This window comes from Perna viridis, chromosome 3 (genome assembly GCF_037379345.1).
Source record: "Perna viridis isolate PV_CMFRI_1.1 ecotype Kerala chromosome 3, ASM3737934v1, whole genome shotgun sequence".
Taxonomy (NCBI): domain Eukaryota; kingdom Metazoa; phylum Mollusca; class Bivalvia; order Mytilida; family Mytilidae; genus Perna; species Perna viridis.
This window is the reverse complement of record NC_142447.1, coordinates 31289003-31315774: the sequence shown is the minus strand read 5'-3', so window position 1 is coordinate 31315774 and position 26772 is coordinate 31289003. Positions and strand designations below refer to the sequence as shown.

Here is a 26772-nt window from a genome sequence, read left to right as displayed (position 1 = left end):
TTGGAATGCGATATGCTCTAATATCGGGTGATATATTCCGCTAGAATATTGGTTCCCTTGATATGATTACTATTTCGTAACCGTGATGACCCGAATGCTTTCAATCAAAACAACTGGTTACATATAGATATGGGGCCCTGATAATGCATATGACCTATATAGTCAATTGTAACGAGCTCCGGTGTCTGAATCGGAAATTGGGTTCAATGCTAACATGCAATCATTTCATCTTTAAATGTAAACTTCCCATGTATTCTCATTCAAACAAAAATACACGTAGAACACATATGTGTATGATATTTTAGCTGCGAAATCGTTGCTCTTGATCTTTTTCTTTTTTCTGATTTTGCACAAAATATATGACGGCAAACACGGTACCAATCATGCAGCAGCTTAATAGTAGTAATATATAATTATACAAATCATATGCGAATGTAAAGCACTGAGTTATATAATGTTATTTGGCTATTTTGCCGTCAGTATTTAACAAAAATACAAGACTTCATACATACCAAACTTTAAAGACATAAAAGTTGTTATAAAACTGGAGATGTGATGTAGAATGAATTTTTATAAAAATCCATAAAATTTTGAATGACAGGTATAAAAAAAATTACACATAAATAGAAGTATAATATGAATGTTAATCATTAGAAATTTAAAAATTTTCTGTCATAAAAAATGGTTAAATACGTTGAAATTTTGCATAAAGATTTACACATAAATTAAAGTAAAATAGAAATTCTAATATTTAAAAATTGACACCGATTTCTTTCCATAAAAATATAAATTTTTAATTCGTTAAAATTAAGATTGAATGATTGATTGTTGGGATTTAACGCCCGAGCAGCAATATTTCAGCTATATCCAGGCGAACATAAAATGGATCATAAAATGAACACGAAATGATGATGAAATGAAAAGGGGCTGGGACACAAGGATAATGTGGTCGACAAATTTTGATTGCCTCTAGATATAAGGAGAAGTGGGTAGGATCGGACAATTTAGCTTCCCTATGGTCAGTTTAGTGTATTATGGCCTGACGATCCCCAGCATGTAACATACCAGGGCTACCCCATTCCACAACGGGACGGTCAAAGTTAGGAATAAAAATGGATAAAATTTTACACAAAAATTAAGATACTATAAGAATTCCAAACATTTAAATTCAATACAGATATCTTTATATCAAAAATAGAACTGCAGTTAAAAATGTTATAAGTTAACATTGTACATAGCTTAAAAGAATACTTTATTTGCACTTGATACAGAACCAGTATATTGCGCTTTGGGCGTTTGCTTTCTGCATGTAGGTGTACAAGAAAAAATGCTCCCATTCAAAGCATGAAATGCTTTTTATGCTCTTTTCTAGATTATTTGCATATTTTCGTTCGCAGGTTTAATTTACTTATTTATATTATATATTTATAGGATGCTTTCTGCTTTAAAATGTTATACTTCTTTTAAAATCATATACATGTAAAGAAATTGAAATGTACTCGATATACCTTATATATAAGCCAGTAAGAAGCTTGTAATTTTAAACAATATGCAATATATTAACAACGTATCGTCATTAATCAATATTTTAATGAGGTCCGGCAAAATAACCTCAGACACTATTTTGCTGGATCCGGCAAAATAGTCTCCCAGGCTATTTTATCGGATCCGGCAAAATAGCCACTGGCAAAAAAAATATGATATGGAAATTTTGTTCTACAGAAAGTCCTTAACGAAAATACTGATTGGTAACAGTCTATGACTATGTTTAATATTTCAGTCTAGCACCCGAAGTGTACCTCATCCTTTCTTTTTGGTATTCAGTGAAACCAGTGTTAGTATTACTTCCCTTTGTGCGCCGAATCTGACAACAAACAAAATAATCAAGGACCCAATATATTAAGTGGATTGCTAACTTTCTTACACTAGTACTGTTACCAGCGTAGAGAGAACACTTTTGTAATGCATATTTTGTATGCTTAAGAGTATTTGAAGGTACACAAGAACACAAGTACGGGCTATCTTATGGTATTGCAGATCTAGAGACGTATGGGAAAGCAGGTTTGTCAGTGACACTGCCTTTAATCAGAGACATGACATATCTTCATTCGTATATATATGCCCCTGTTTCTATTTCGTAAAACGATGCTGTTTCCCCGATTTAAAACTATCGAATTTGTTCTTAAAATGGCGCAGAATGATATCCCTAGTCAAAAGTGCAAATAATACAGTACTTTGTGTTAAATCTAGGATTAGAAAAGGGCTACTCCAGCAATGCTAGAGGTTGTTTGGCAAGCTATTTTCTGACTTGGTGCCATCCTAACCTCTAGCATCTGACATGTTGATAGCCACCGCAAATGTTAATTTGCTAAACGTGATATAAAATATAAAATGTCTGTTATTTTAACCTACCGGAAATGGAACGATAAAAATCCTAAATATTTGTTAAATAACTAGAAAACATTTGGAATGAAGACAGTTGTCAAAATGACCAGCAATTAGGTCACTAATTTTACATTATTTCACATTATATTTTTGACAAAACGAACTTAAAAGTTGATAAAGGCAATTTGTTGGTTTATTTGATGTGTTTGTTTCGCAAATTTTAAAATCCGTAATTTTATCAACTGGAATTACACACTCAAAAAGCTAAAAACCAAATATGCAGTTCATTTTAACTGTTTTTACAAAGGATTTCCAGGATTGTTGGATTTTCTCATCAGGTAGGTCATTGTTTTTCTTTAGTTTAGTCACTTTCTCCCGTGTAATGGTAAAGAAACTGTATAAAATGTTTAAATGGAAAATAGTTGACTATAATTCTGCCGATTTCAAGGAACGGCGGAACGAGCGTTATGCAATATGGCACTGTGTTTTACATCTGCTATCTGGAATTTTAGCATTATGATTTAAAATGTGCCAGACTGAATCATGTGTCAAAACAATCTTTCTCGATGTGCAACCTTTGTTTAAAATAGTCTTTCAAGTTTGTTAAATGTGTATTTTGTATTAAATCTGAATGAATTTTAATCGTTACTTGTTATACCAGTTACAATTTAAATTGTTTTTGTATCATTTTGTATATATTTGCATATAAAGAATTTCTCACAATTTCTACATTACTTACGTAAATGAACCATTTCCGTCATGATTCTGTGTGTTATTGACTCAAATTGCGGTATTTGTGGACAAGCAGCCACTGCCTATTCAGTAATAAGTGTATTTACACTTATGGATGCCATTTGCAATATCCATATGACTGGTATTATTGTATTTTTTTCACTCATTATGTTACCTTAAAGGCTTTATTGATGTTACATTGTATGTTCAACTTGAATGTACTATTATAGAGTATTTTTAGAAGCACAGAATGTATCTTGTGAAATTGTAAATTTTTAAGGGATACTTTTGTTATAGGTATATTTTTGGTTAATTTTTAAAGTGCTTAAACAAAACACACCACATACCAAAAAGTAATGTATGTGAAAATTAAGAATAATATATGTGCATGTATATTCAAAATTGAAAAAAGATGTGAGTAATATATATTTTTTAATGTTATTCCCACAAAATATCAAAATTAAACACCTACCATTCTGTATGCACCAAAATTAAACAAACATAATTTGATAGAAAACTGTCAAAATAACCAGATGCCAAAATACATGCAAAAATCTGATTATTTTCTGCATATGATCCATATACAAATGATAATCATTTCCTTGACATGTTAAACAATTCAGTTCTTGCTGTTTTTATGAAAATAGAAGATATTGATCATTCAAGTGACCTTAGTATAAATGTTGATAAAGGTTATAGGCTCATGCTTTTGTTGTGTTTCACCATATTTATTGTTTTATTCTATGTAGTTTTCAATTTTTTCTAGACCCTCACCAAAAAAGTCTCAAGATGAAACTCCTCATGTGTTTAACTGTAGCCTTAACAGTAGTCTGTATCACAACATCCAAGGTCACACAGGTGCAGATTGATACAACAAATGTGAAAGAAACAATCCCAGAAAGATTTCTCAGTGTGACAATTGATTCAGCTTTAGTACATACAAACTGGTCAGCTCTTGCACTCAGGTATGGTTATGAGGATAGTAATATCTCACTTGCAGGGTCTGCTTGATAGTCTGACAGTTCAACGGTCAAACTCATTGTTGGTCTGACAGTGGGCTGACAGTCCAATAGTCTAACTGGTCAATGGTATGACAGGTTGATAGTCCAACGAGGGGCAAATATCATGCCTTAGTTTTAGTACCACTTAAAAAAAACCATAAACATGAGCTCACCTGACATAAAACGAAGAGTGAGTTATTGTCATCATTTTGCATTGGTTGTCTATCTGTTCCTCAACATTTTTTTTCTCAAAGATCTTATTATCTGAAATCAATGTAGGGATCGATTTCGAAGTTGGTAAACAATTCTTCATTATCCTTCACCAGATTTGTGGGAATGATCATTGATTATGGTAGCCCATCAAAAGTATGACTGCTATATATGAATTAACAATTTAGGTTAGTAGAATAAAAAATGAATTAAAACTATTAGCTATTATAAATGGAATCAGGCTACAAAAATAGTTGTGAATTCAGGACTTGTATTAAAGTCCTGTACAGTGCATCCTCAAAAATTGTGCCTAGAACTTAAAATATCATTAAAGTCCTTTATAGGACTTGGTTCTTTTCTTGTTATTTTTTGTCTTTAAAAGTTAATTTCAATGGATAATAGCCTACCAGGGGCAGTGGCTTTATATCTGTGACTACTGACTGCTAACTGGTTCCATTTGACTCAGTTCCATAGTTCTCATTGGATACATATGCACTTTAAAGATGAGTGACTGACAACCAGTCAGGACTTAACATTAAAACAATGTCTCACAGGGATTCTCACCATTGAGGGAGATATAATCATACAACTTTCATTATGGTTGTTTAGCCATAGTTTCAGGTATTTTTTTTCTTTTCGATAAGATTTCTTAGAACTTTTGGACTATCAAATTGTCTGACTTTCAACCTTTTGGACCATTGGACTATTGAACTTTTGGACCATTGATATGGCCCCCTCGCTCACATGTGGATGAATTTAATGTACTTGGTAAACATATTTAAAGATCAGTTAAAACTGAATAACATCTGCTATGAAAAATTTATCCCAAAGAGTTAAGGGATAAAGTATTTAAACAGCACCTATTGTACAAAATATAACTTCACTGGATTTTTTAGTATCATACAACTGCACTGTTTAATTATATTAAACTTTTAATGTAATTACATTATACTGTTTATTGTAAAGTCTTTACAATTCTGTTTTCTGTATATAGCTCTAAAAAGATTCAGGTGTTAGCTAGTGCATTAAGACCGTGTTATTTGAGAGTAGGGGGAACTATGGCAGATTTCCTTCAGTTTAATGGCTCCTCACAAGAAGATGGTCAGCCGAACTACATCTTGTCCTCAAATCTTTTCCTGGAACAGAAATTGAAGAACATTACATTGACAGGTTTGTTAAATTCAGAATTCCTGATTCTGTTTATACATTGTATTTACACACCTGTTTCTTATAACATGCACATGTATCATTACTCATATAACACAAAGGTGTCTAATTTAAACACTACCTTTATTAAGGAGGTAGTCCTAGGGTAAGGGACATAACTCTAGGTATCAGTGCTATGTTTGTTTTATATTCAATTTCACCAAAGCCTTTCAAGCTTTCCCTTGAAACAGAATGAAATCAGTCCAAGTTACTTTGGTGCTTACATGTGATTGATGTTAAATGCTAAATGCAAACATTCCAGTGGTCTCACTAACCGCTTCTAACGTTTCCATTACTTTAAATGTTAAAAAAGTAATTTTCAAAGTTTCACTGTGACCTCCTTAAGACAAAATATGAGTATTTTACATTATGTCTTGAAATATTGAAATTGAAAATGTCACATTTTTGAAGCATGCTACTGTAACAGTCCCTGAACTGATCCCTGCAACTGTTTGATGGATTGATGAATGATGATTGAATGATTGATGATGGATTAATAAGTGATGACCAATGATTGTCCAGATTGCAATGTTATATAACTTGATGGATGATGGTTCATGTAAATTTCTGAATTTTTATTGGTACGAATTAAATATAATGCCGTATTAATTTTCTTTGAAATTAAAATTATAAATCAACATTTTGTATGTCATAAGAAATAGCAAATTTAAAAGAAAAGTTACTAATTATATGTCTAAATTTACATTATTTAGTAATTGTTTGTAAAAATTGAAAACCAAGACAAACCAATCAGTACAATATATTAACTGATCAATTGTCAGGTGATATAAAATGGAAGCAGTCACCGGTTAACAGATCAATTTGATGGTTAGATTATTGATTGGAAACTGATCAGTGACTGATGAACAATTACAATTATAGTTGCAAGGATCTGTTCAGGTACTTTACACAGTGATATAACAGACTGGTCAACATATATCAAAGTGGTATAAATGCTTGAGAATGGTATATGGTGTTTAAAGTAGCAACTATCAAATATATTAACTAGTGTTTTCCACAAAATTGTGAAGGCATGGTTATTTAAGTATTTTGAGGGAATTTCATTGGGGGCACCCCACCTTGACACTTGAGCAATTTATTAAATGAAACCTGCAATAAACAACCTTCACCTTGGTATGGTATTGTAAAAGTATCATAAATGGGTGTTAAGCACAACAAGAGTACATGTTAATATGCAAATTAGTTGAAAATAATTAAATTAATCTTATAACTTATAAGTTGGGTTTGGCCACCCAGTACGGCTAAAAACCGCTCAGGACATCCTAAGTGCACTCAGGACATGAAAATGCACTCAAATATGCACTGAGGACTGCATATTTAAATTACTGCATAGTATTTACATTAGATATAACTTTTGGTCATATTTGAAAATGTAGTTTTTAAGTTATTTTCGTTTTTCATCGGTGATGTGGGCACGTGTCACCTATTACACAATTATCCAACCGTGAATGATTAGGTGTCGAATGTTGAATGGTTCCTCTCAGTGTTCATTATTGAAGTGTGACTGATTGTATAAGAGAAGGTTATTTATGCCATGATAATAACTTTTTGTAAAAATAAATTTGATAGCTCCTTTTTATGCATATCATTCAGTAATCAAAATAAAATAAAGAAATTATTTTCTCATCCTTTTATCCTTTTACAATATTCGCTTTTTACGTTCAAGTCATGGAAACAAATAATCATATTTTAAAATTTTATTAATTCTCTACATAATATAACACAGAGGCAATATTTAACCAAAACATGATCAAATTATGTAAATTGGACAGATTTCATTACAACATACTTAAGACAGATTTCATTCAGCATAGTTCAAGTCAACTTGTTTAGTTCGGCTTAAGAGTTAGTATCTTGGATTTGTACTGGCTGTTCACGGTCTCTTTTTCTGGACCAAAACAAAGTATCTACTGAAATTTCGTACTTTGCGAATTAAAACTAATTAAAAACAAATATATAAAAAAGCAAATAAAATAATTTGTCTACAGAATGAAAAATCGTGCACACATTCATTTAAATTTTGTAAATTCGTATTTCAGAAATGTCAATATACACTTTGTTTTATCAAATATTCTATTCTGGACAAAAACAAAGTGTCTACTGAAATTTCATACTTTGCGAATTAAACTATTTAAAAACGAATATATATAAAAAAGCAAATAAAATGACATGTCTACAGATTGAAAAATCGTACATCCGTTCATTTAAATTTTTAAATTCGTATTTCAGAAATGTCAATATACACTTTGTTTTATCAAATATTTTATTTTGGACAAAAACAAAGTATCTACTGAAATTTCATACTTCACGACTTAATACCATCTTTCAAAGAAATGTATGGAAACTTTGCATTATGATTCGAAGCTATTTGTTATAAGAGGAACAACAAAATATTGATTGAAAAGAAAAGTAAAAGAAAATTAATGATGGAGAATGGTGCCTCTTCCGATTGACAATTTTGGTTTTATTATTAAAAGAAATGAGATTGTGAAAATACATTCATAAATAGTGAAATAAAAGATTTTACATTACGTTTCATCATCAAGAATGTTAAACAGTGTCAAGTAAAATTTGGCAAAACTTTCAAATTCAAAGTATAAGTTAATTTGTTAATTATTTTATGATGTATTGGTTAAGGTATTTTTACATTTGCAGGATATACCAGAAAGAAAAACACACTTAAAAGTAACTTTAAGTCTCAAGAAACTATACCACAAGGCGTTATTATATTTTGTAGTAGAAAATTATGTGAGGAAACAAAAACTTAAAATATCTATTTTTTTCATTACAAAAACAATTGTGCAGTAATTTTTGCCAATAAAACATAAATGTTTATATATGAGCATACTGTTTGACCTAGAGATTTTTTTCACTAAGATATTTCATTAAAGATACTTGGGTTTAAAACACCTTTAATCAATCAATCAAAATCAACCAATCAATCAATCATTATTAGCGTTAAATTATTTCATTCCATTTTAGCAAAATTTCAAATAATTTATAGTTAACGTTTAACGATTGACAACCAAAATAATTTAGTGTGAGATTTGAATGTTTATCAACTAAAATACCTCAATTAATGTCTGTAGACTCTCTTCATAGCTGAACTTGGGTTTGGAAGACCCCCAAGGACGCCACACTTTACAGATATATGCGATAATGTTGACAATAACTTATTTTAAAACGGTATGGAGTTCAAACTTTTTTGCATCCATATTTATTATAAAATAATAATTTTCTCAAATTTCTCGGAAAGCTCAAATTATAAAGAAAAAAAAAAAAAGAAATCTCAACAAAGTTTACTGAAACCATGTGCTGTTCTCTTTAATTAAATAAAACAACAACACACTTGTTTGTGTATACACCAAGCCTTACCACAAGACGTTCTGCATAAACATAACCATTGTAGATCAGTTTACTTGATTATTCGAAAAGGATATCAAAGAAAGTTATCATCTTCAATCAACGGCTTCAATCTCATTAATTACTTCAAGATTACAACATGAAAGTAAGCTTTAATCTTTTTAATACTACCATGTCAATTGTCTTTCATTAAGATGGTTTACGATTTTCTTTTCTATTTTTATTTAACACTTATAAATATCAACATGCCCCATTAATCTCAATGAACAATAGTCAGGCATGACGTGTTCTCTGAATTCCAACCAGCAAAATGGCACGTGTTGATTAAAGTCCGTGTAACTCTATAATTTTAGTCTTTATTACATTCAAAATCGTGTTCTAAGGTAAAAAAAAATAAATATCTTTCCATTGGTACACTTTATTTAAGATTATAGATGATATTTCATGTCCTAAGTGCACTCAGGACTCCTGTGCGGTGTTTAGATGCACCCTTGGCCACCTAGGGGCACATTGTAAAATTCATGATAAGGGCAGCATGGTGCTAGATGATGAAGGCATGGTGCAGCACCATGCTATATTGGTCTAGGGAAACCTCTATTAACTGTATACAATAGTTATTTACTTACCTGATGCAAGTTAGAAACGAAGGCTATATTGATATTTAAGCAACTAGCCAATGACCCAGTGATTTTATTCACAATTTCTTTGGGACATGTTTTCCTACAAAGATTACAACCTAAACTTGACGGCCATGCAAATGAATGAACAAGTACAACAATTTTTGTGCAAATTAACAGCCCATCAACAAAAATATATATGAATTATGACAATGTTTCATCAATCTTTCACCAGTGAGACAGTGGGATGAACTAAACCAGTTTGTAGAGTTAGTAAAGTGGGACATGATCTTTGATTTGAATTCACTACGGAGAAAAGATGGACAATGGTTACCTGATCAAGCTAAAGAATTAATGGATTATACTTCAAAGAAGGGATACAAGTTAGCAGGATGGGAACTGGGAAATGGTGGAGTATACTTTAGCATTCTACTGATCTTTTATTTGATATTAACAAATAAGTGTCACATTTTATGAGTATTAAATGCCAATATGACTAATATACAGTGAATGTTATGGATAAGCTTTAATACTTTCCAAATGAGAATAGTATCTTGATCAAATACATATATCTAAGGAATGCAAGGCAATATTATGAAATAAATTGGCATATTTCCGTGGTGTGTCTTTATGTTTAATATTGATTAATAATCATAATATAATCACTTGTGCCAAGAATGCATTAAGATTTAACTCGTGCTCAAAACAAGTTCTGCACACTCGTTAAATCTAGGCATTCTTTGGCACTCCTGATCATTTTTTGGTTATTCATGTTAACCAATTGATTATCATATTTATTATGAAGATTTTTCCCTTATATGTTGTTATTTTTAGCATTAAATTCAAATTTTGAGAATGGCAGATGGATATAAAATGTACATGTTGTGAAGTTTTATGTTTTAATAGGAGAAATTCGAGATTGAAATTACTGAATTTATTTCACAATGTGGATCCAAAATTTGTAAACAGGTATCAAGTGATAAATCACTGCTATCTATATAATAAAAATAATTATTTGTTTTGTGTTTTTCAGAGCCAGATGTGTACTATGTGATAGGATATAACATCACAGGAGTCCAAAGAGCCAAGGATTATTTTATCCTTAGAAATCTTCTGATGCAGTATCCACAATGGAGAGATAGTATTGTCATTGGACCCAGTGTAACAATGTTGGGCAAGGATATAAGTAGAGTCTATCTAAATGAGTAAGTAATGCTTGAATATGTGTGTAGATCTTGAAGAAGTGAGTAGAACTCAAATGTAATCAGTTTACACATGTCACCTAGTTTCAGAGGATCTCTTTTATAGCATAAAACCTAGGACATAACTAAATCAGTTTTATCAACTACACAATTATTATGATGTGGACTTTCAAAGCTTGAAGGTGTGTTAACACTTGTTGAATACATTTTTGTGATCTCTGTAGGTATTTACTATTTTTATATATGTTATTGGATGGCGTGTTTGTTTCATTTTGCCATACATTTTGTATCTGTTGCTTTTTTCTATTCTATTTAAAAGGTAAAGTATGGTAGTGCAAAATTTCAAATTTCCCAAAGTTTTGAAGAAAAATTACAAAATGAAAAATATCTAGATTAACCGTGCATACATTAAACTATACAGGGAACAAAAGCCATATAAATAAGCCATTAGAGATCTCTTTACGCCAAAGGAGAAAATGTACATATTTAATACTACTTCATGAAATTTTGTTTTTGTTTTAGTTTTTTACAGTATGGAGGACCTGATGTTGTTACCAATCCTAATTTTCATCAGTAAGTAATTTATTGAATGTCATCTTATATCTTGAATATTTTGAGAAGATTAAAATCACTTATGTATACCATTTAATTGTCTGAAATAAAGGTATTTATTTATTTTTTCTTTACAGTTACTATGAACCTGGTTCAGTGATGACAGTAGCTAAGTTCATGGAACCCAGTATTCTGAACAATCTTCCTTCCCAGATTAACATAGCAAAGAATATGGGGCCATACCCTCTGTATGGTCGAGTGTGGCTTGGAGAAACTAGTTCAGCATATGGTGGAGGTAGAAAAGGAATGACAGACAGATATGTGGCTGGATTCATGTATGTAATTGCTTTGAATAGAAAGGATATCACAAAAAACATTCAACCCAAACTCTTGAGTTTGATGGAAAACCTTTTATTTGGATGCTAAACTGGATAATTTTCATGACTTCAAGTGAAGTCGTGAAACTTGAACATGTGCAATATATCAGATATAAACTCTTATGAACTATATGAACTTATGATAATACCCATAGTTGTCAATGAGATTGAAAATTGAACTAATTTTTTCTTTTGTTAAGTAGCTTTAAGTTTCTCATAAGAAAAATGATAATGTCTTGTTATGATCAATACATTAATAAAGCATTGATTTTAACTATCATTGTTTCAGGTGGTTAGACAAGTTAGGGATATCTGCCTCTCTAGGAGTGGAATGTGTAGTTAGGCAGACATTCTGTGGAGGAAACTATGGCCTAATTGATACAAACACCCTGGATCCTAATCCTGTAAGTACTGTCTAAATGATACATACATCCTTGATCTAAATCCTGTAAATTCAGTCTTACTGATACAAATACCTGTGATCCTTATCCTGTAAGTTCTGGCTAACTGATGCAAACACATGGATCCTAATCCTGCAAGTTTTGGCTAACTGATGCAAAACACATGGATCCTAATCCTGTTAGTTCTGACTAAATGATACAAGCACCCTGGATCCTAATCCTGTAAGTTCTGGCTAGCAAATACAAATAGTTAACTTATGTCTAACTGATACAGACACCTGTCAATCTAATCCTGTAATTATTATTATACCCAACACAAACACATTTGGGGAGTATAAAGACATCACTCTGTCTGTCTGAGTCCCTTTGGGTTCACATTTTATTGTAAATGCTACTCCTCCTGAACTGCTCAAGGTATTTTGATATAACTTGTAGGAGAGTTGGGCATCATATGTAGATGTGCATGGAGAAAAATAATTATTGTTAAAGGACTCTGAAAAAGATAACTTAGCATTTATAGCTGTGGAAAATAATCTAATGTGCATGTTTTTTTCATTTGTTAGTAGGGTTTTTTAATGATTGAAAACAGTTAAGTAAAACTAATTTAATGTGATTACTGGAATATTTAGATCTGGCCTTATATTTTTTTTAATTTCAGGATTACTGGTTGTCCTATATATTTAAGATCTTAGTAGGTCAATCTGTGTTCAGTGTCAACACAGGTGATGAATATGTTCGGATGTACGCCCATTGTACTAACACTAACAGGTATGTACATTGTATGAACAATTTATGATATACAGAACTGATCTAAAATCTAGTTTTAGGCCACAAAAAAGCTGTAAATATGTTCTTTGACCCAACAGCAAAAAAAAATACTACTTAAGAAAGAAATAACTTATTAGTTATGTCTGATTCCAATTAGGTGGGGAGACGTATTATTTTTGCCCTGTCTGTCCATCACACTGTTGTAAGTGCAACTCCCTTGAAACCATTACACTAAATTTCATGAAACTTTGTAGGTAGTTAGGACATGTAATTGTTCATATTACCAGGAATTTATGATCCACTGAATTTTGTGGGAGTTAACATACCAATATACACAACAACACTAAAGGTACTGCAACATGGATATTTTTTTCATGCTTTTTTTAAATTTGTTTGAAGTACAATATTCTCTACCAATTGAGTACTCAATTATCAATACATAAAAGTAAAAATTACTTAGGCATATGATCTGTTATTATCATTTATCGTATAGGTAGCAGTGATTTACCGAATGTTCCGAGTGTAAAATTTTTGATAATTTCTGTAATTTTACTCTCGGACTTTCTCCTACCCAAATGTCACTACATGAATATCAATGCTCTATTCACAAAATGTTATTTTTATGTTGAAAATAACAACAAATAATGGAAGAAATCTACATAATAATCAACTGGTTATCATTAATAACCAAAATATGATTACTGGTGCCAAGAATGCATTAAGATTTAACTCATGCATGGAACAAGTTTCCGCTTTAGTTAAATCTAGGTGTTCTTTGGCACTCATGATCATATTTTGGTTATTCACTCTTTCCAATTAATTATCCTATTATTCTGTTACTTCAGAACCAGCTATAAACCAGGAAGTATAACTGTGTATGGTATGAATCTCAGAAATGAGCCAACAACAGTCATGTTTCCACAGGTTAAATCTCAGCTACATCTATATTTGTTAGAACCTGTTGGAGCAGAAGGTTTACTTTCACAGTAAGTATTCATTATTACCAAGGTATCAAGACAAAACATTATGCAGTGAAGGCAGCCAAATAATGAGATGAAAACACCAGTTTCTTTCTGAATGACATTGTAAAGCTTAAAATAGGTATATGATTTTATTAATATTTTTAACAATCAACATGTACTGTCTTATGTAGTTGCAGTCTTTATTGACATGTTACCTGATAATTTATATATGAACATATATTTTGACTGCAAAAATTTTGAAGATTTATTATGGTGCAGTCCTGCCATTGTTTTTCAAGTCTCTTTTGTTTGTAGACACTTGGTTTTCCTGATCCTACATTATTGTCTACATTTTGTTTTACACAATAACTAGGTAATAGTGAATAGATCTGAATGAAATAATACCCCTACTAAACGAATGAGTATATATTGGAATCACCTTGTCCATCCAACCATCTGCATCTCTCATTCCATCTGTCATTGCAATTTTCGTAGCAATTATCCTGATTCCCAATGTATTGATTGATTTAAAATCTGGTATGTGGCTTCATATACAACATGTACTTGGTCCTACTGTTCAGAGTTCAACTCTACAGTTATATCAAGCTCCATGCATGTCATATGTTGTCCTACCAGAGAAAAATCAATAAGTCACAATTCCAACAAGGGTGGTTAACATTTTGGGAAATGTTTCAAGTACCAATAATTTATTTCACTTAATTCTTAAAAGTTTTGAAAATGCTAAACAGTGCCTGTTAACAAAGAGTTTGTACCTGTTAACAAGGAGTTTCTCCTGCATGGAGGGTATAAATTTCCACTATTTCTCACGCATTATGTAGCTGCAGTTTTCATTTCTGATTTTTTGCTTTTTTAGCCATCACTTGGTGTCCGTTGTCGTTTACAATTTCTTCAAATATCTTCTTCTCTGAAACCACTGAATAGGTTTGCATGAAACTTATAATGACTGTTCCTTAGAGTATCCTGCACAAAATGACCGTTTGGATTTTTGATCAGTTAAAAAACATGGCTGCCGTTTCTAATAATAGAACATAGGGGTCAGACAACAGATTTTTGCATATATCTCCAAAACCATTAGGTTAAGCCAAATTCTGACTAGGCAAAAGTATTCAGCATGATGAAATCTATCTGTGGTCAAGTTTTAGTGAAAATCTGTTGACCCATGTTGGAGTTATTGCCTTTTTTGGACGTTTTTCAGCTCACCTGACCATAGGCCTAGTGAGCTTATGCCATCACTTGTCGTCGTCATGGACAAATTTTAAAAAATCTTTTCCTCTGAAACTACTGGACTGACAGGTTTTAAACTTGGCATGATTGATCCTTAGGGTGTTCTGCACAAAGTGATCATGAAAAAACATAGCCGCTGTAACTAAAAATAGAATATAGGGGTCAGATTGCAGTTTTTTGCAATAACTCAAAAACCGTCGTATTTAGCAAATTTCTGACAGGATTAAAATTGTTCAGCATCATTAAATGGATCTATGCCAAAATTTTCAAAATGATAGGTAGAAGTTGCAGCCCCGAAAACAGTTTTTTTTTTTTTTTTCATTTTTCGCATGTGCAACTTGTGCAAGTTGGCATTTATGTTTGTTAGGGTATCCCACACAAATTTATTGTTGGGATTGTTGATTCATGAAAAAACATGGCCGCCATTACTAAAAATAGAACATAGGGGTCAGATGGCAGGTTTTTGCAAATAACTCAAAAACTGTTGTCTTTACCAAATTTCTGGCATTGGTGAAATTGTTAAGCATCATGCGAAGGACCTATGCCAAAATTTTCAAAACCATTCATTGACTAATGTAGGAGTTACAACCCCGGAAACAGTTTTTTTTTTTTTTTCACATGTACAACTTTGTAAATCTTCTTCTCTAAAACCATTGAAGATCATTGAATGAAAATAGGCGTAATAGTTCTTTAGTGTATTGTGCTCAAAATGACTGTTGTGATTTTTAATCCGTGAGTAGATATGGCTGCCTATACTAAAAATGGAACTTAGGGGTCATAAGGCAGGTTTTTGAAAAAAAATAAAAAATTATTGCCTTTAGCAAAATTTTGGTTCAGGTCATGAAAATGCTATGAAAAGCATTTCCTTCATTTGACAATTTAGTTGATTTTAGCCTGTCTGATTCCTCAATTTTTTCAAAAAGCAAATGGTCAACCAGGTGAGCGATTCAGGCTCTCTTCAGTCTCTAGTTTGCTGTTTTTGATGTTATTACTTTCAAAAATCTTCTTCTCAAAAACTATTATACAGAATTCAATGAAAGTTGGTATTTTTGTTTTTTAGGGTATCCATAACAAAATGACCGTTTGGATTTTTGATCGGTTAAAAAACATGGTCACTGTTACTAAAAATAGAACATAGGGGTCGTACAGTACTTTTTTGCATATATCTCCAAAACCGTTAGGTTTGGCCAATATCTTTCAATTGCTGAAATATCTTTATTATAAGGCCTACAAAAGTCTCAAAGGAATCAAAGTTGTCAGATGACTCCATATAAGGGTCATTGCCCTTGAGAGGTGAAAAATGACTTTTTTTTTTAGTTTTCAGTCTATATCTTTAAAACTATGATAGATAGAATAAAACTTTCAATTGCTGAAATAATTCTTATTATAAAGCCTACAAAAGTTTCCAGAGATCAAAGTTGTCAGACTACTCCATATAAGACTTATTGCCCTTGAAAGGTTAAAAATTACCTTTCTGCAGTTTTCAGTCAGTATCTTGAAAACTATAATAGATAGAGTGACACTTTCAATTGATGAAATGATCCTCATGATAAGACCTACCAAAGCCTTCATGGAGTCAAAATTGTGGGACAATTTCTTGTTAGAGTTGTTGCCTTTGAAAGACAAAAATTTAACCAGGTGAACGATTCAGGCTCCTGAGAGCCTCTTGTTTAAATATCTCATAATTTTAGTACAAAAAATTTGCAAAATCCCCCATATAATAGGTTGGAATGTGAGATCTCCCACATACTCATTCTCTGCTGTTAACAGGTACATGCAAGACTTAATGATAATAGTAAGCAATGAATGGACAAATGTCCTGTGATAATGTAATAACATATACAACTGCAGTTTAATTCAAATGTAAACATGGTTAATATGTGTATATTTAGTAATTTTGTTATTTGTTTCAGAACTATTGCTTTGAATGGAAAACTGTTGGAGTTGAAACCAGATCTGACATTTCCTTCAATAGACAATCCAGAAATAGTAACAGAACATTTTACAATGCCTCAGCAGTCATTTGGTTTTATTGTCCTTCCTAATGCTAATGTTGCATTATGTTTGTAAAACAATCACAAAATGATTTTCAATTTTTCATTCAAAGCTGACAGACATACACATGTTCATTTTTCAGTGTTAGAGTGTCACAGTGAAGAAACCTCATTAGTGCAGTATTGTGAGGTTTTTTGGTAACAAAAACAGAGCAGAGTATTAATACCCATTGGAGTTCACTTACTTTTTGCCCCTGATTGATGGATTTTGGGAAAATTACAATCAGGTCACTGAATAGCATAGTTCAACGAATAGGGGGTCCCTTTGGTGAGGAATGCTGGTTCACTTCCCTTCATTGTTTAGCAAAGGATTTTAGCCATTTGAACCAACCAATGCTTTGCTGGTGTTTAAAACTACCCAATGGGGAGGCTGGCTATTATTAGTTTAACTCAGTTTTCAAGCACCTATATTGGCACCTTTCATGCTAGTTCAGCTACATGCAGTATTTTGATATATTATGTTTACTTATTTTGAAAAATAGAAATACAAATATGATGAACTTTCCTATACACTTGATTTTTGTTGTTGCTGATATTTTCTTGTGACACATAATGAAAAAACGAAGGAATTGCAAAGACAGGTTGTAAAAAATATTGACATTGTTGAAGATGCAAATAAACAGTGATATGGAAATTTAGGAACAACCTCAATTATCACAGTGTTTGTTAGTATATATACCGGTATACTCTGAAAGTATTATTGTTCGTGGTGTACCAATTTTCTTGTTTTTTTTGGGGGGTTTGTATACCACAAAATTTGGTTCCACATGAAAAGGATATTTCCCATTCATTGTATGAAAGAGTTGTCAAATCCACAGTCAAGAATCTATGAACTGATAAATTTCCCCTAAACCACATAATATATATGAGCCTTCATCGAGAAATCCACAATTTAATGTTGTTTATTTTTAATGATATATTTACAAAAACTGTGTGACATGAAATTTTGTTGTAGTATTATTCTTTTCATCTCTAATTAAACATTTTATTTTATTGATATTTATATATTTGTATTATTCAAGTTTGTATTTTTTTTTTGTTTCTTTTTTTTGTGGACTTTTTGACTTATTGTATTATTTACCCATACTCATCTTATGAGATTAGAAATAAAAGTATTTACAAACCTTGTTGTAGATGTCTATATTTACAGTTATTTTTTTTTAATCAAAAATTCTTCTTTTGAGAAACATTCAAGGTGTACTGGTTGTTATTATTTATATTCTACTGTGTATATAAACTTCAGTTAATCAGTTTTATTAGTTCTGTATTCCACACACTTCCAAACACACCATACATGTTGGTCAGTTCATTTTGATGTCCTTGAATAGTTTATTTGATTTATATTTCCAATATATTTTTGGTTTAAATGGCAATTAGTATTTACTGTCAGATGAAGATCAAGGAAAGAAAAACTTTTCTTTTCTTTTCTTTCCTTTTTGAATATCTGTATTATTAAAGGAATGTGGTCTTCCAGAAATTGATCCCATATTTCCTTGCAATTACAAGGACTGCATTGCACAAAGGCCATGGTGTAACTGTGACCAAGTGGGGCGTGATGGTAAATGCTGGCCCAAATATAACACGAATGTGGAACTACTTTTATTAACACATAGAAGGCATTGAAAGATCTACAAAATAGAGAACAAAAGGAATAATGAATAAATATACAAAATAGACCAATTATTGTCAAATACATGCAAAGCATAGAAAATCATTGCAAATATTCAAACAACTTGCATAAATCAAATTCATTTGCATGTTCAAAACAATTCAACTTAACGAACACACGAAAAGAACACAAATCATCAATTGAATATTTAAATGTAATACCCACAGTTAACTATAACTGTACACAACTGACCATTTAAAGTCCTTTATAAGTACTCACTATAACAAGGTATAACATTAAATCAATTAAACTGATTCAATGATCTGCAAAATCAATAAAACAAATTGAAATAAAACATTGAAATACAAAAATGCTTTAAATGCAAAGTGCCAGTACGAAAAATGAAAAGTAAGAACATGAAAAAGTAACATCATAAATACCTTATCTGCTGGCTATACTTCTAACAATTAAAAGCGGACATTCATCTTGGCCTCCCAGTTCCACATTGAAATACTATAAAAAGTTCTGAGTATTTATACCAAAATATAGTACTACTCACAAGTGGAAAAACTAGAACATCCAACCTCTAAATATATTAAATCCAATAACAACCAGTGAGCAGATTTTCAGCACAATGCGAAGAAAATGCAAAATGCAACGAAGCGTAGAGTAACTCAGACCACTGTAGAGAACAGATCAAAATTTCGAAAGAAATATAAGTCAATAAATGGAAAACAATAATTATTTTGATAAGTAAAAATCAGCTTGTCCACATACTCCCCAGCTGAAATGTTATCGTCTCGATAAACAATACCAAAAATTAACTCCACATACTCCCAAATAATAGGAACAATAGTAAAATGACAACATACATTTACCATAATCAAAATGATAAATTGAAGAGTCAACAGCACTACAAATCACATTGTATTAAAATTACTAACTTTTGTAAGCAGTTTACTTTGCTAATAAATACTAACTACAATAAACAGCACATGGTAGTCTATTCGGATTAGAATGTTTACCAGCATTTATCCTCGTACTTCGTCTCGGTACCATCAGAGTATCATCATCATCACCGTCGCTCGAATCGTACGGAGTAAGTTCATCACAATCCGGCCGACACTTCAACACATGTTGACGATTCAGCGTCCTGGATATACCAGCTCCATCACTAGGTTCAACGACAACGGTATTTTCGGATGATCTTACCACTCGGTAAACGGCGGAGTCCCAAGTGTCTTGAATCTTGTTACGCCCATGTACGCCACGATTCCTGATGTAAACCGAATCTCCCTCACGGATTTCAGGATTAAAATGTCTCTTGTCGTACTGTTCCTTCCTGTACGATGCACGGTCTTTCATCTGCTCCCCAGCTTTTTCGTGAGCATATCGTAGACGATTCTGATGTTCAACAATCCATTCATCTAAAAGAACTTCAGAGTCATTAGATTCATTATTGCACAACAAAAAATCAACAGCTAATTTTGGATGCCGTCCGAACAATAGATAATACGGACTGTAACCAGTTGATGAATTCATTGATACATTGTACGAAAATACAAGTTCTGGTAAATATTTCGGCCAATTTTTCTTTTTGTCAACAGGTAACGATTTTAAAAGATTGTGTAGAGTTCTGTTAAATCGTTCACATTGAGCATTTCCTTCCGGGTGATACGGTGTTGTACGAGTGCGATTAATGTTGTACAGTTTACAAAGCTGGCGAATAACGTCAGATTCGAAATTCCGACCTTGATCGGAGTGTAAGCGCTCAGGTACCCCATAAATGCAAAACCACTCGGTCAATAAAACGTTTGCAACGGTGTCTGCTTTTTGATCCTTCGTGGGAATTGCCCTAGTAAATTTTGTAAAAATATCAGTCATTACCAAAACATTCTCTTTGCCATGTGCTGGTTCAAGTATGGTAAAGTCAATTGCTAAAATTTGTAACGGTTTGTTGGCAATGAGGTGCCCCATAGCTGGTCGAATACTAGGTTGCGGCATTTTTGAAATCACACAACATCTACAATTCTTACAATAATCTTTAATTGTGTTAAACATACCTGGCCAATAGCATCTGGTCCGTATGGTGGTAAACGTACGTTCAATCCCTTGATGTCCTAAATCGTCATGGCACTTTCTCAATACTTTGTCCCTCAGAACAACTGGCAAAATCAACTGGTTTATCTCACCATTTATCGGATCACGTATCCTTCTATAAAATATACCATTTACAACAATCATTCTGTCCCATTGACGTAAAAGAGTAACTAAATTTCTATCTAACTTGTGTATTTCTGACCGTGAAGGTTTAACCTTAGTGTTCCAAATTGCAATAAATTTACTTATTACTGAATCAGAATTTTGTAAATTTCGAATTTCACCTTTGTCAAAAGTTGGTAAAGTTGTATGAGCTTCTTCAACAAAAACAGTTTGACAGTCTTCAGACCTAACATTCTGAACTACATCACCTGGAACTGCTGTACCGGTAGCAAACTTCTGTAGCAATGTTTTTATATCTTCGGACTTTGCAAGTTCTACCTTATTATGTGTTCTAGACAAAGCGTCAGCATTTAAATTATGCTTTTGTTGTCTATACCTGACATCAAAATCAAACACTGCTAATCGGGACAGCCACCTCTGTTCCTGTGCTGAAAGTTTTGACGTCTGCAAATAACATAATGGATTATTATCGGTATAAACAGTAAACTTAGAACATAATAAATAGTCTCTAAATTTCTCAGTTATCGCCCAAGCTACTGCCAATAGTTCTAACTTTCTAGAACTATAATTGTTCATATTTCGCTCGTTCGGTCTTAATGCTCTACTCGCATAAGCAACAACTCGTAATTTTCCTTCCACATATTGAGATAACACAGCACCTAAGCCTTGCATACTTGCATCGGTTTCCAAAACGAATGGTTTATTAAAGTTTGCATATGTCAATATCGGTGCAGAAACTAAGTGTTCTTTCAACGTATCGAACGCTTTTTGACAATCGGTGTTCCAATCTTTTCCAAAAAGTTTACGTGGATGTGGTGTATACTGCTGAGCCAATTGATTCAAAGGAGAAGCAATTTTGCTAAAGTCTCTAATATAACGTCGATAGTAACCAGCTAATCCCAAAAATGATTTCAATTTCTTTACATTTGACGGAACTTCAAAATTTTCTATAGCACTAACCTTGTCAGGATCTGTGTGTATACCATCAGCAGACACCACGTGACCAAGATATCTTACTTCACGCTTGAAAAAATGGCATTTTGAAGGCTTCAGTTTCAGTCCATGCTGTCTTAAACGCTGAAAAACTACTTCAAGACGTTTTAAATGATCATCAAATGTACTAGAAAATGTGATAATGTCATCAAGAAATACAAGCAAAATTTGAAACAGTTCATTTCGAAAACAATGCTGCATTAACCGTTGAAATGTAGCCGGCGCATTGCAGAGTCCGAAAGGCATGCGTAAATACTCGTACAAACCCATAGGAGTAGTAAATGCAGTTTTCTCAATATCATCATCATTCATTGCAATTTGGTTGTAACCAGAAGTCAAGTCCATCGTAGAAAATAGTTTAGCGCCACTGAGAGCATCAAAAGATTCTTCAACTCGCGGAAGCGGAAATGCGTCTTTGTTGGTTTTCGAGTTAAGTAAACGGAAGTCAACACAGAGCCTCAGAGAGTTATCTTTCTTTCTGACCAAAACGATCGGCGAAGCATAAGGGCTGGTGCTTTCACGAATGATCTTATTTTCTAGCAACTTTTTGATATGATTCTTAACTTCCTCATATTGTGTTGGCGGTATACGCCTGTATGGTTGTACGATCGGTTTATCATCTTGCAGTCGAATGGTATGCTTAACGGTAGAAGTGAAACCAACATCATTATCATCTTTTGAGAAAACATCTTTGTATCTATAAAACAACTTTTGAACAGCGTTTAACTCAATTTTGTTAACAGATAGATGGCTTATATCAACCGGCATTTCAAATTGTTTATAATCATCATCAACTTTAGAATTCGGAACATCAGAAAATGGTAAATTACTGTGGAAAATTATTTCTTCAACAGAATCAGTTCGAATGAACTCAATACGTGACCGATTGTTTTGCTCGACTTCTCCTTTCATAAGAATGCCAACTCTTGTTTTTGGTGCAATATAAATGTCATCACTGCCTAGGTTTGCGACTCGAAATGAAAAATGACCACGTTTGACGGTTACAAAAGTGTGTACTACGACTAGTGAACTTGGCAAATGTCCGCTTGATTTTAATGGTTCTATTACGGCATCATATATTCTAGGAAGATTTGGTCCTGTGCCATTTAAAGTAACAACAGACGAAGCAGGTATGCGTACAGGAGAACTAGCGCAAACTTTAGCATAACCAATAGTGTTCAAATGTTCATCTTTAATGCAAGCTTTAAATTGCTCTTTAAGTTTTGAATTTTCCGCAATAGTGGATACTTCTTCGCAAAAGTTCCTGCCAAAATCAAATTCTAAAATGTTTTTACAGCTCCTAATGATATTCATACCTAATAGCCCTGGAACCAATGCCTTCCTTCTTCTTGTGACTGGATCAGTGGAATCTTTCACAATCAATACACCACAGCTTTTCAACGTTTGTCCCATCACTACCATATCAACTTCCACATAACCAATATATGGAATAGAAAGTCCATTTGCAGCCCGAAGCTGCAAAGCTACGTCAGTACGTAATAGAGTACAATCCCGCAGAAATTTATCATAGAACGACTCTGTAACCGAAGAAATAGTAGATCCCGTATCCACTAAACATTTAGCCTCTGTGCCTGCTATGGCAACGGTAACCACCGGACACTTTCCTATCAAATAATCACAATCAACAGAGTCCATATATCCTCCATCTAACATGGGACTCGACACGAAAGATGGCGCTAGTTTCCCTGCTTATTCGGACAATCAGCAACTTTATGACCAGGCCTTTTACACCCAAAGCATAAATTAGAAGAACGTTGTTCATTGTAGGATCTATTCTGACCAGATGGCTTGGAATTGACTGTTTTTGTTAAAGCATCGATCTGTTCACTTTGTTTCCTTACTATCGCGAAAAGCTGATTCATTTTATCATCATTAGAATGCTGATCTTTCAGTACATTTGAATCTACCTGAACTTTCACTTTAGGTACGGGATCATTTATCTCCTCCTCTTCTGACCACATAATCGCTTCTTCGCGGAGACCGAGAAACGTAATGTCTGGATCAGATCTAACTAAACGCTTCAGGTGCTTCCTAAGCATGACATCCTGTACATTTTGGGAAAACTGATCACATAGTGATTTGTCCTTGTTCGGAATCAATGAATCATCTTTTCTAATTACTTTCCGGATTAAATCCATTAGAGCATAAGAATACTCACGTAAGGATTCGCCCTGTCGTTGCACTCTGTCGAGAAAATTTTTCTGCAGCTTTGTGATGTTGTCCTTCCCACCAAATGCATCCTGCAGAACTTTCACAATTCGACTAGGATTCTGTCTAATACCGTTCGATCTATATTTAATTTCTTCCTTGGCTGCACCTTCCAAAAACGAATAAATGAAATCAGCACGCTCCTGACGAGACATTTCACGTGTGCAAGACTCAACATCTTCAAGCCAATCCTCTACGTTCATGTTATATCCGGAAAACTTTGGTACCCTTCTGTCACGCTGAACATATATAACAGAACGTTTCTGGTCGTATAGTTGTTCATCATTCTCCACGTCTTCATTATCATCAGTTGTTTTCATCTGGTTAAGTTGATGCTGTAGTTCAAGAACTTGTCTTTGAAGCGACTTACATGTAGGGCGAGACATCCTTACAGGTATGTTACTCGGCAAACTCCGTGTAGTTCACTTGGTAATGTTCGACATCTTCCGGAATCCTATCAAAATATCGTCTGCTTAAACCTTGCTTTCCCGCCTTGCCAGCAGTCAATGCCTTCTACATAATTGAATTGTCGACGACGCCATTCTGTGACCAAGTGGGGCGTGATGGTAAATGCTGGCCCAAATATAACACGAATGTGGAACTACTTTTATTAACACATAGAAGGCATTGAAAGATCTACAAAATAGAGAACAAAAGGAATAATGAATAAATATACAAAATAGACCAATTATTGTCAAATACATGCAAAGCATAGAAAATCATTGCAAATATTCAAACAACTTGCATAAATCAAATTCATTTGCATGTTCAAAACAATTCAACTTAACGAACACACGAAAAGAACACAAATCATCAATTGAATATTTAAATGTAATACCCACAGTTAACTATAACTGTACACAACTGACCATTTAAAGTCCTTTATAAGTACTCACTATAACAAGGTATAACATTAAATCAATTAAACTGATTCAATGATCTGCAAAATCAATAAAACAAATTGAAATAAAACATTGAAATACAAAAATGCTTTAAATGCAAAGTGCCAGTACGAAAAATGAAAAGTAAGAACATGAAAAAGTAACATCATAAATACCTTATCTGCTGGCTATACTTCTAACAATTAAAAGCGGACATTCATCTTGGCCTCCCAGTTCCACATTGAAATACTATAAAAAGTTCTGAGTATTTATACCAAAATATAGTACTACTCACAAGTGGAAAAACTAGAACATCCAACCTCTAAATATATTAAATCCAATAACAACCAGTGAGCAGATTTTCAGCACAATGCGAAGAAAATGCAAAATGCAACGAAGCGTAGAGTAACTCAGACCACTGTAGAGAACAGATCAAAATTTCGAAAGAAATATAAGTCAATAAATGGAAAACAATAATTATTTTGATAAGTAAAAATCAGCTTGTCCACATAACTGTGGTCTTCTTTGTCAGTAGACACTTGGTTTTCATGTGATGAATTATTAATTATCTTTTATTTAGTTTGAAGCTTTATGAGGAGGTTCCTTACCAGGAAAGGAAGGTTTGGGTTTGTTGTTACCTCCACTGTTGAGCCTTCAGAGGAAAAAGGGACCTTAAGATAGCATTTTATGAAATAATGTATACATTAATATATTTATTTCTTTTTTTCCCCATTTTTATTGGGATTACTGGTAATTTAAAGCATTGGGTATACATTGCTTTTATTTAGGACCCTGTTTTTTTTCAAGTTGGTCCATGTTAGGGTCCAATTGGCCTGATTTTCATCCAAAATTATTAAATTACATGTGTATTTGATATTTTTAATCATGCAGTGTATTTACAGGTAGTTTTTCACTTGTCCCAAGTAATATTTAAGCCTTTACAGCATAAATAAAATCTTGATAAATGACATAAGCATTGTTGTGATCTGCCTACGTGCAGTGGTAAGTTACTAAATGGCAAGAGCTATATATATATATATATATATATATATGATCATGAGGCAATAAGGACAAGTTGAAAGGTACTTAGACAAATATGACTGAAAAAGGAACAGCAGTTATTTATTACTTACTTTTGCAAATTTTATATAAAATTTTCTGTCATACCATGTGTCAACTCGCAACGAATTAACCAACATTAAGTGGGCGAAATGTCCTCATGTTCTGGCAGTTTCGTTCCCCTGTACAGAAATGCCTCTCAGGATAAGGTCTCAGTATCGTATTAATTTTCCCATAGACTTCTATAGTGAAGTGCATATTTTTAGGATTTTTTAAAAAATATGTAAATTGATTCAATAAAACTTTCACTTATGTAGCATTTCTAAGGACATGTGAAAAAATAATTTCCCGCAAAGAAAATAGGGTGAGTCCACGAAGATTGGACAGAAAAGTAGTCTTGAACTATAAATAGCCATTTTCCCTACTTTCACTTTCGTTTTGCACTCACCAAACCAACCTTTTCAGTGGAACATTTTTATGATATTATGTTAGATTTTCTTTTAAAAAAGTTCTTCATCTTACAGTGTGATGTTTGCTCTATTTTTTAAGTCATTGTTCATGTCTTTTGACAAAACATTAGTTTGTAGAGAGGCAAAAAGAAAATGCACTATATTTTTATGGCATCCATGTTTTGACGTACACCCGCTCAGGGATATGCAATACGATACTGGTACCTATTACT

General features: G+C 32.8%; 3 protein-coding genes across 5 annotated transcripts in view; 2 read left to right on the top strand and 1 right to left on the bottom strand.

Annotated features, from left to right (window-relative positions):
* The first annotated feature begins 1836 nt into the window (after positions 1–1836).
* LOC148621857 (heparanase-like) lies at positions 1837–18224 on the top strand. 2 transcript variants are annotated; one of them, XM_088576638.1, is made up of 11 exons: positions 1837–1995; positions 3884–4082; positions 5323–5498; positions 9771–9944; positions 10569–10740; positions 11260–11310; positions 11427–11624; positions 11956–12070; positions 12726–12835; positions 13681–13821; positions 16956–18224. In XM_088576638.1, exons 2-11 carry the CDS (start codon positions 3907–3909, stop codon positions 17110–17112), a joined length of 1470 nt encoding a protein of 489 aa, XP_088432764.1. In that variant the 5' UTR covers positions 1837–1995; positions 3884–3906; the 3' UTR covers positions 17113–18224. The 2 variants fall into 2 exon arrangements, with proteins under 2 accessions (XP_088432764.1, XP_088432763.1); XM_088576637.1 differs by having other exon boundaries at positions 1837–2061.
* Positions 18225–23618: 5394 nt separating this feature from the next.
* Positions 23619–26273, bottom strand: LOC148621856 (uncharacterized). 2 transcript variants are annotated; one of them, XM_088576644.1, is made up of 3 exons: positions 26165–26273; positions 25208–25683; positions 23619–24786 (listed from the first exon to the last, which is right to left on the bottom strand). In XM_088576644.1, the coding sequence occupies exon 3, from the start codon at positions 24534–24536 to the stop codon at positions 23619–23621; it is 918 nt and encodes a 305-aa protein (XP_088432770.1). In that variant the 5' UTR covers positions 24537–24786; positions 25208–25683; positions 26165–26273. The 2 variants fall into 2 exon arrangements, with proteins under 2 accessions (XP_088432770.1, XP_088432768.1); XM_088576642.1 differs by having other exon boundaries at positions 23619–25683.
* The window catches only part of LOC148621855 (heparanase-like), a 51813-nt gene continuing 51305 nt past the window's right edge, over positions 26265–26772 (top strand). Inside the window, exon 1 of the mRNA XM_088576639.1 lies at positions 26265–26298. The gene's annotated coding sequence lies outside the window, so the exon portion shown is untranslated. The remainder of the gene's footprint in view (positions 26299–26772) is intronic.

What these genes read in the sequence shown, in the direction of transcription:
- LOC148621857 (XM_088576638.1), top strand. Translation starts at nt 3,907, where the DNA reads ATGAAACTCCTCATGTGTTTAACTGTAGCCTTAACAGTAGTCTGTATC. An exon ending in TGGTCAGCTCTTGCACTCAG is followed by an intron (nt 4,083 to 5,322) that starts GTATGGTTATGA and finishes TTCTGTATATAG; the next exon opens with CTCTAAAAAGATTCAGGTGT. An exon ending in ACACCCTGGATCCTAATCCT is followed by an intron (nt 12,071 to 12,725) that starts GTAAGTACTGTC and finishes TTTTAATTTCAG; the next exon opens with GATTACTGGTTGTCCTATAT.
- LOC148621856 (XM_088576642.1), bottom strand. Translation starts at nt 24,536, where the DNA reads ATGTCTCGCCCTACATGTAAGTCGCTTCAAAGACAAGTTCTTGAACTA.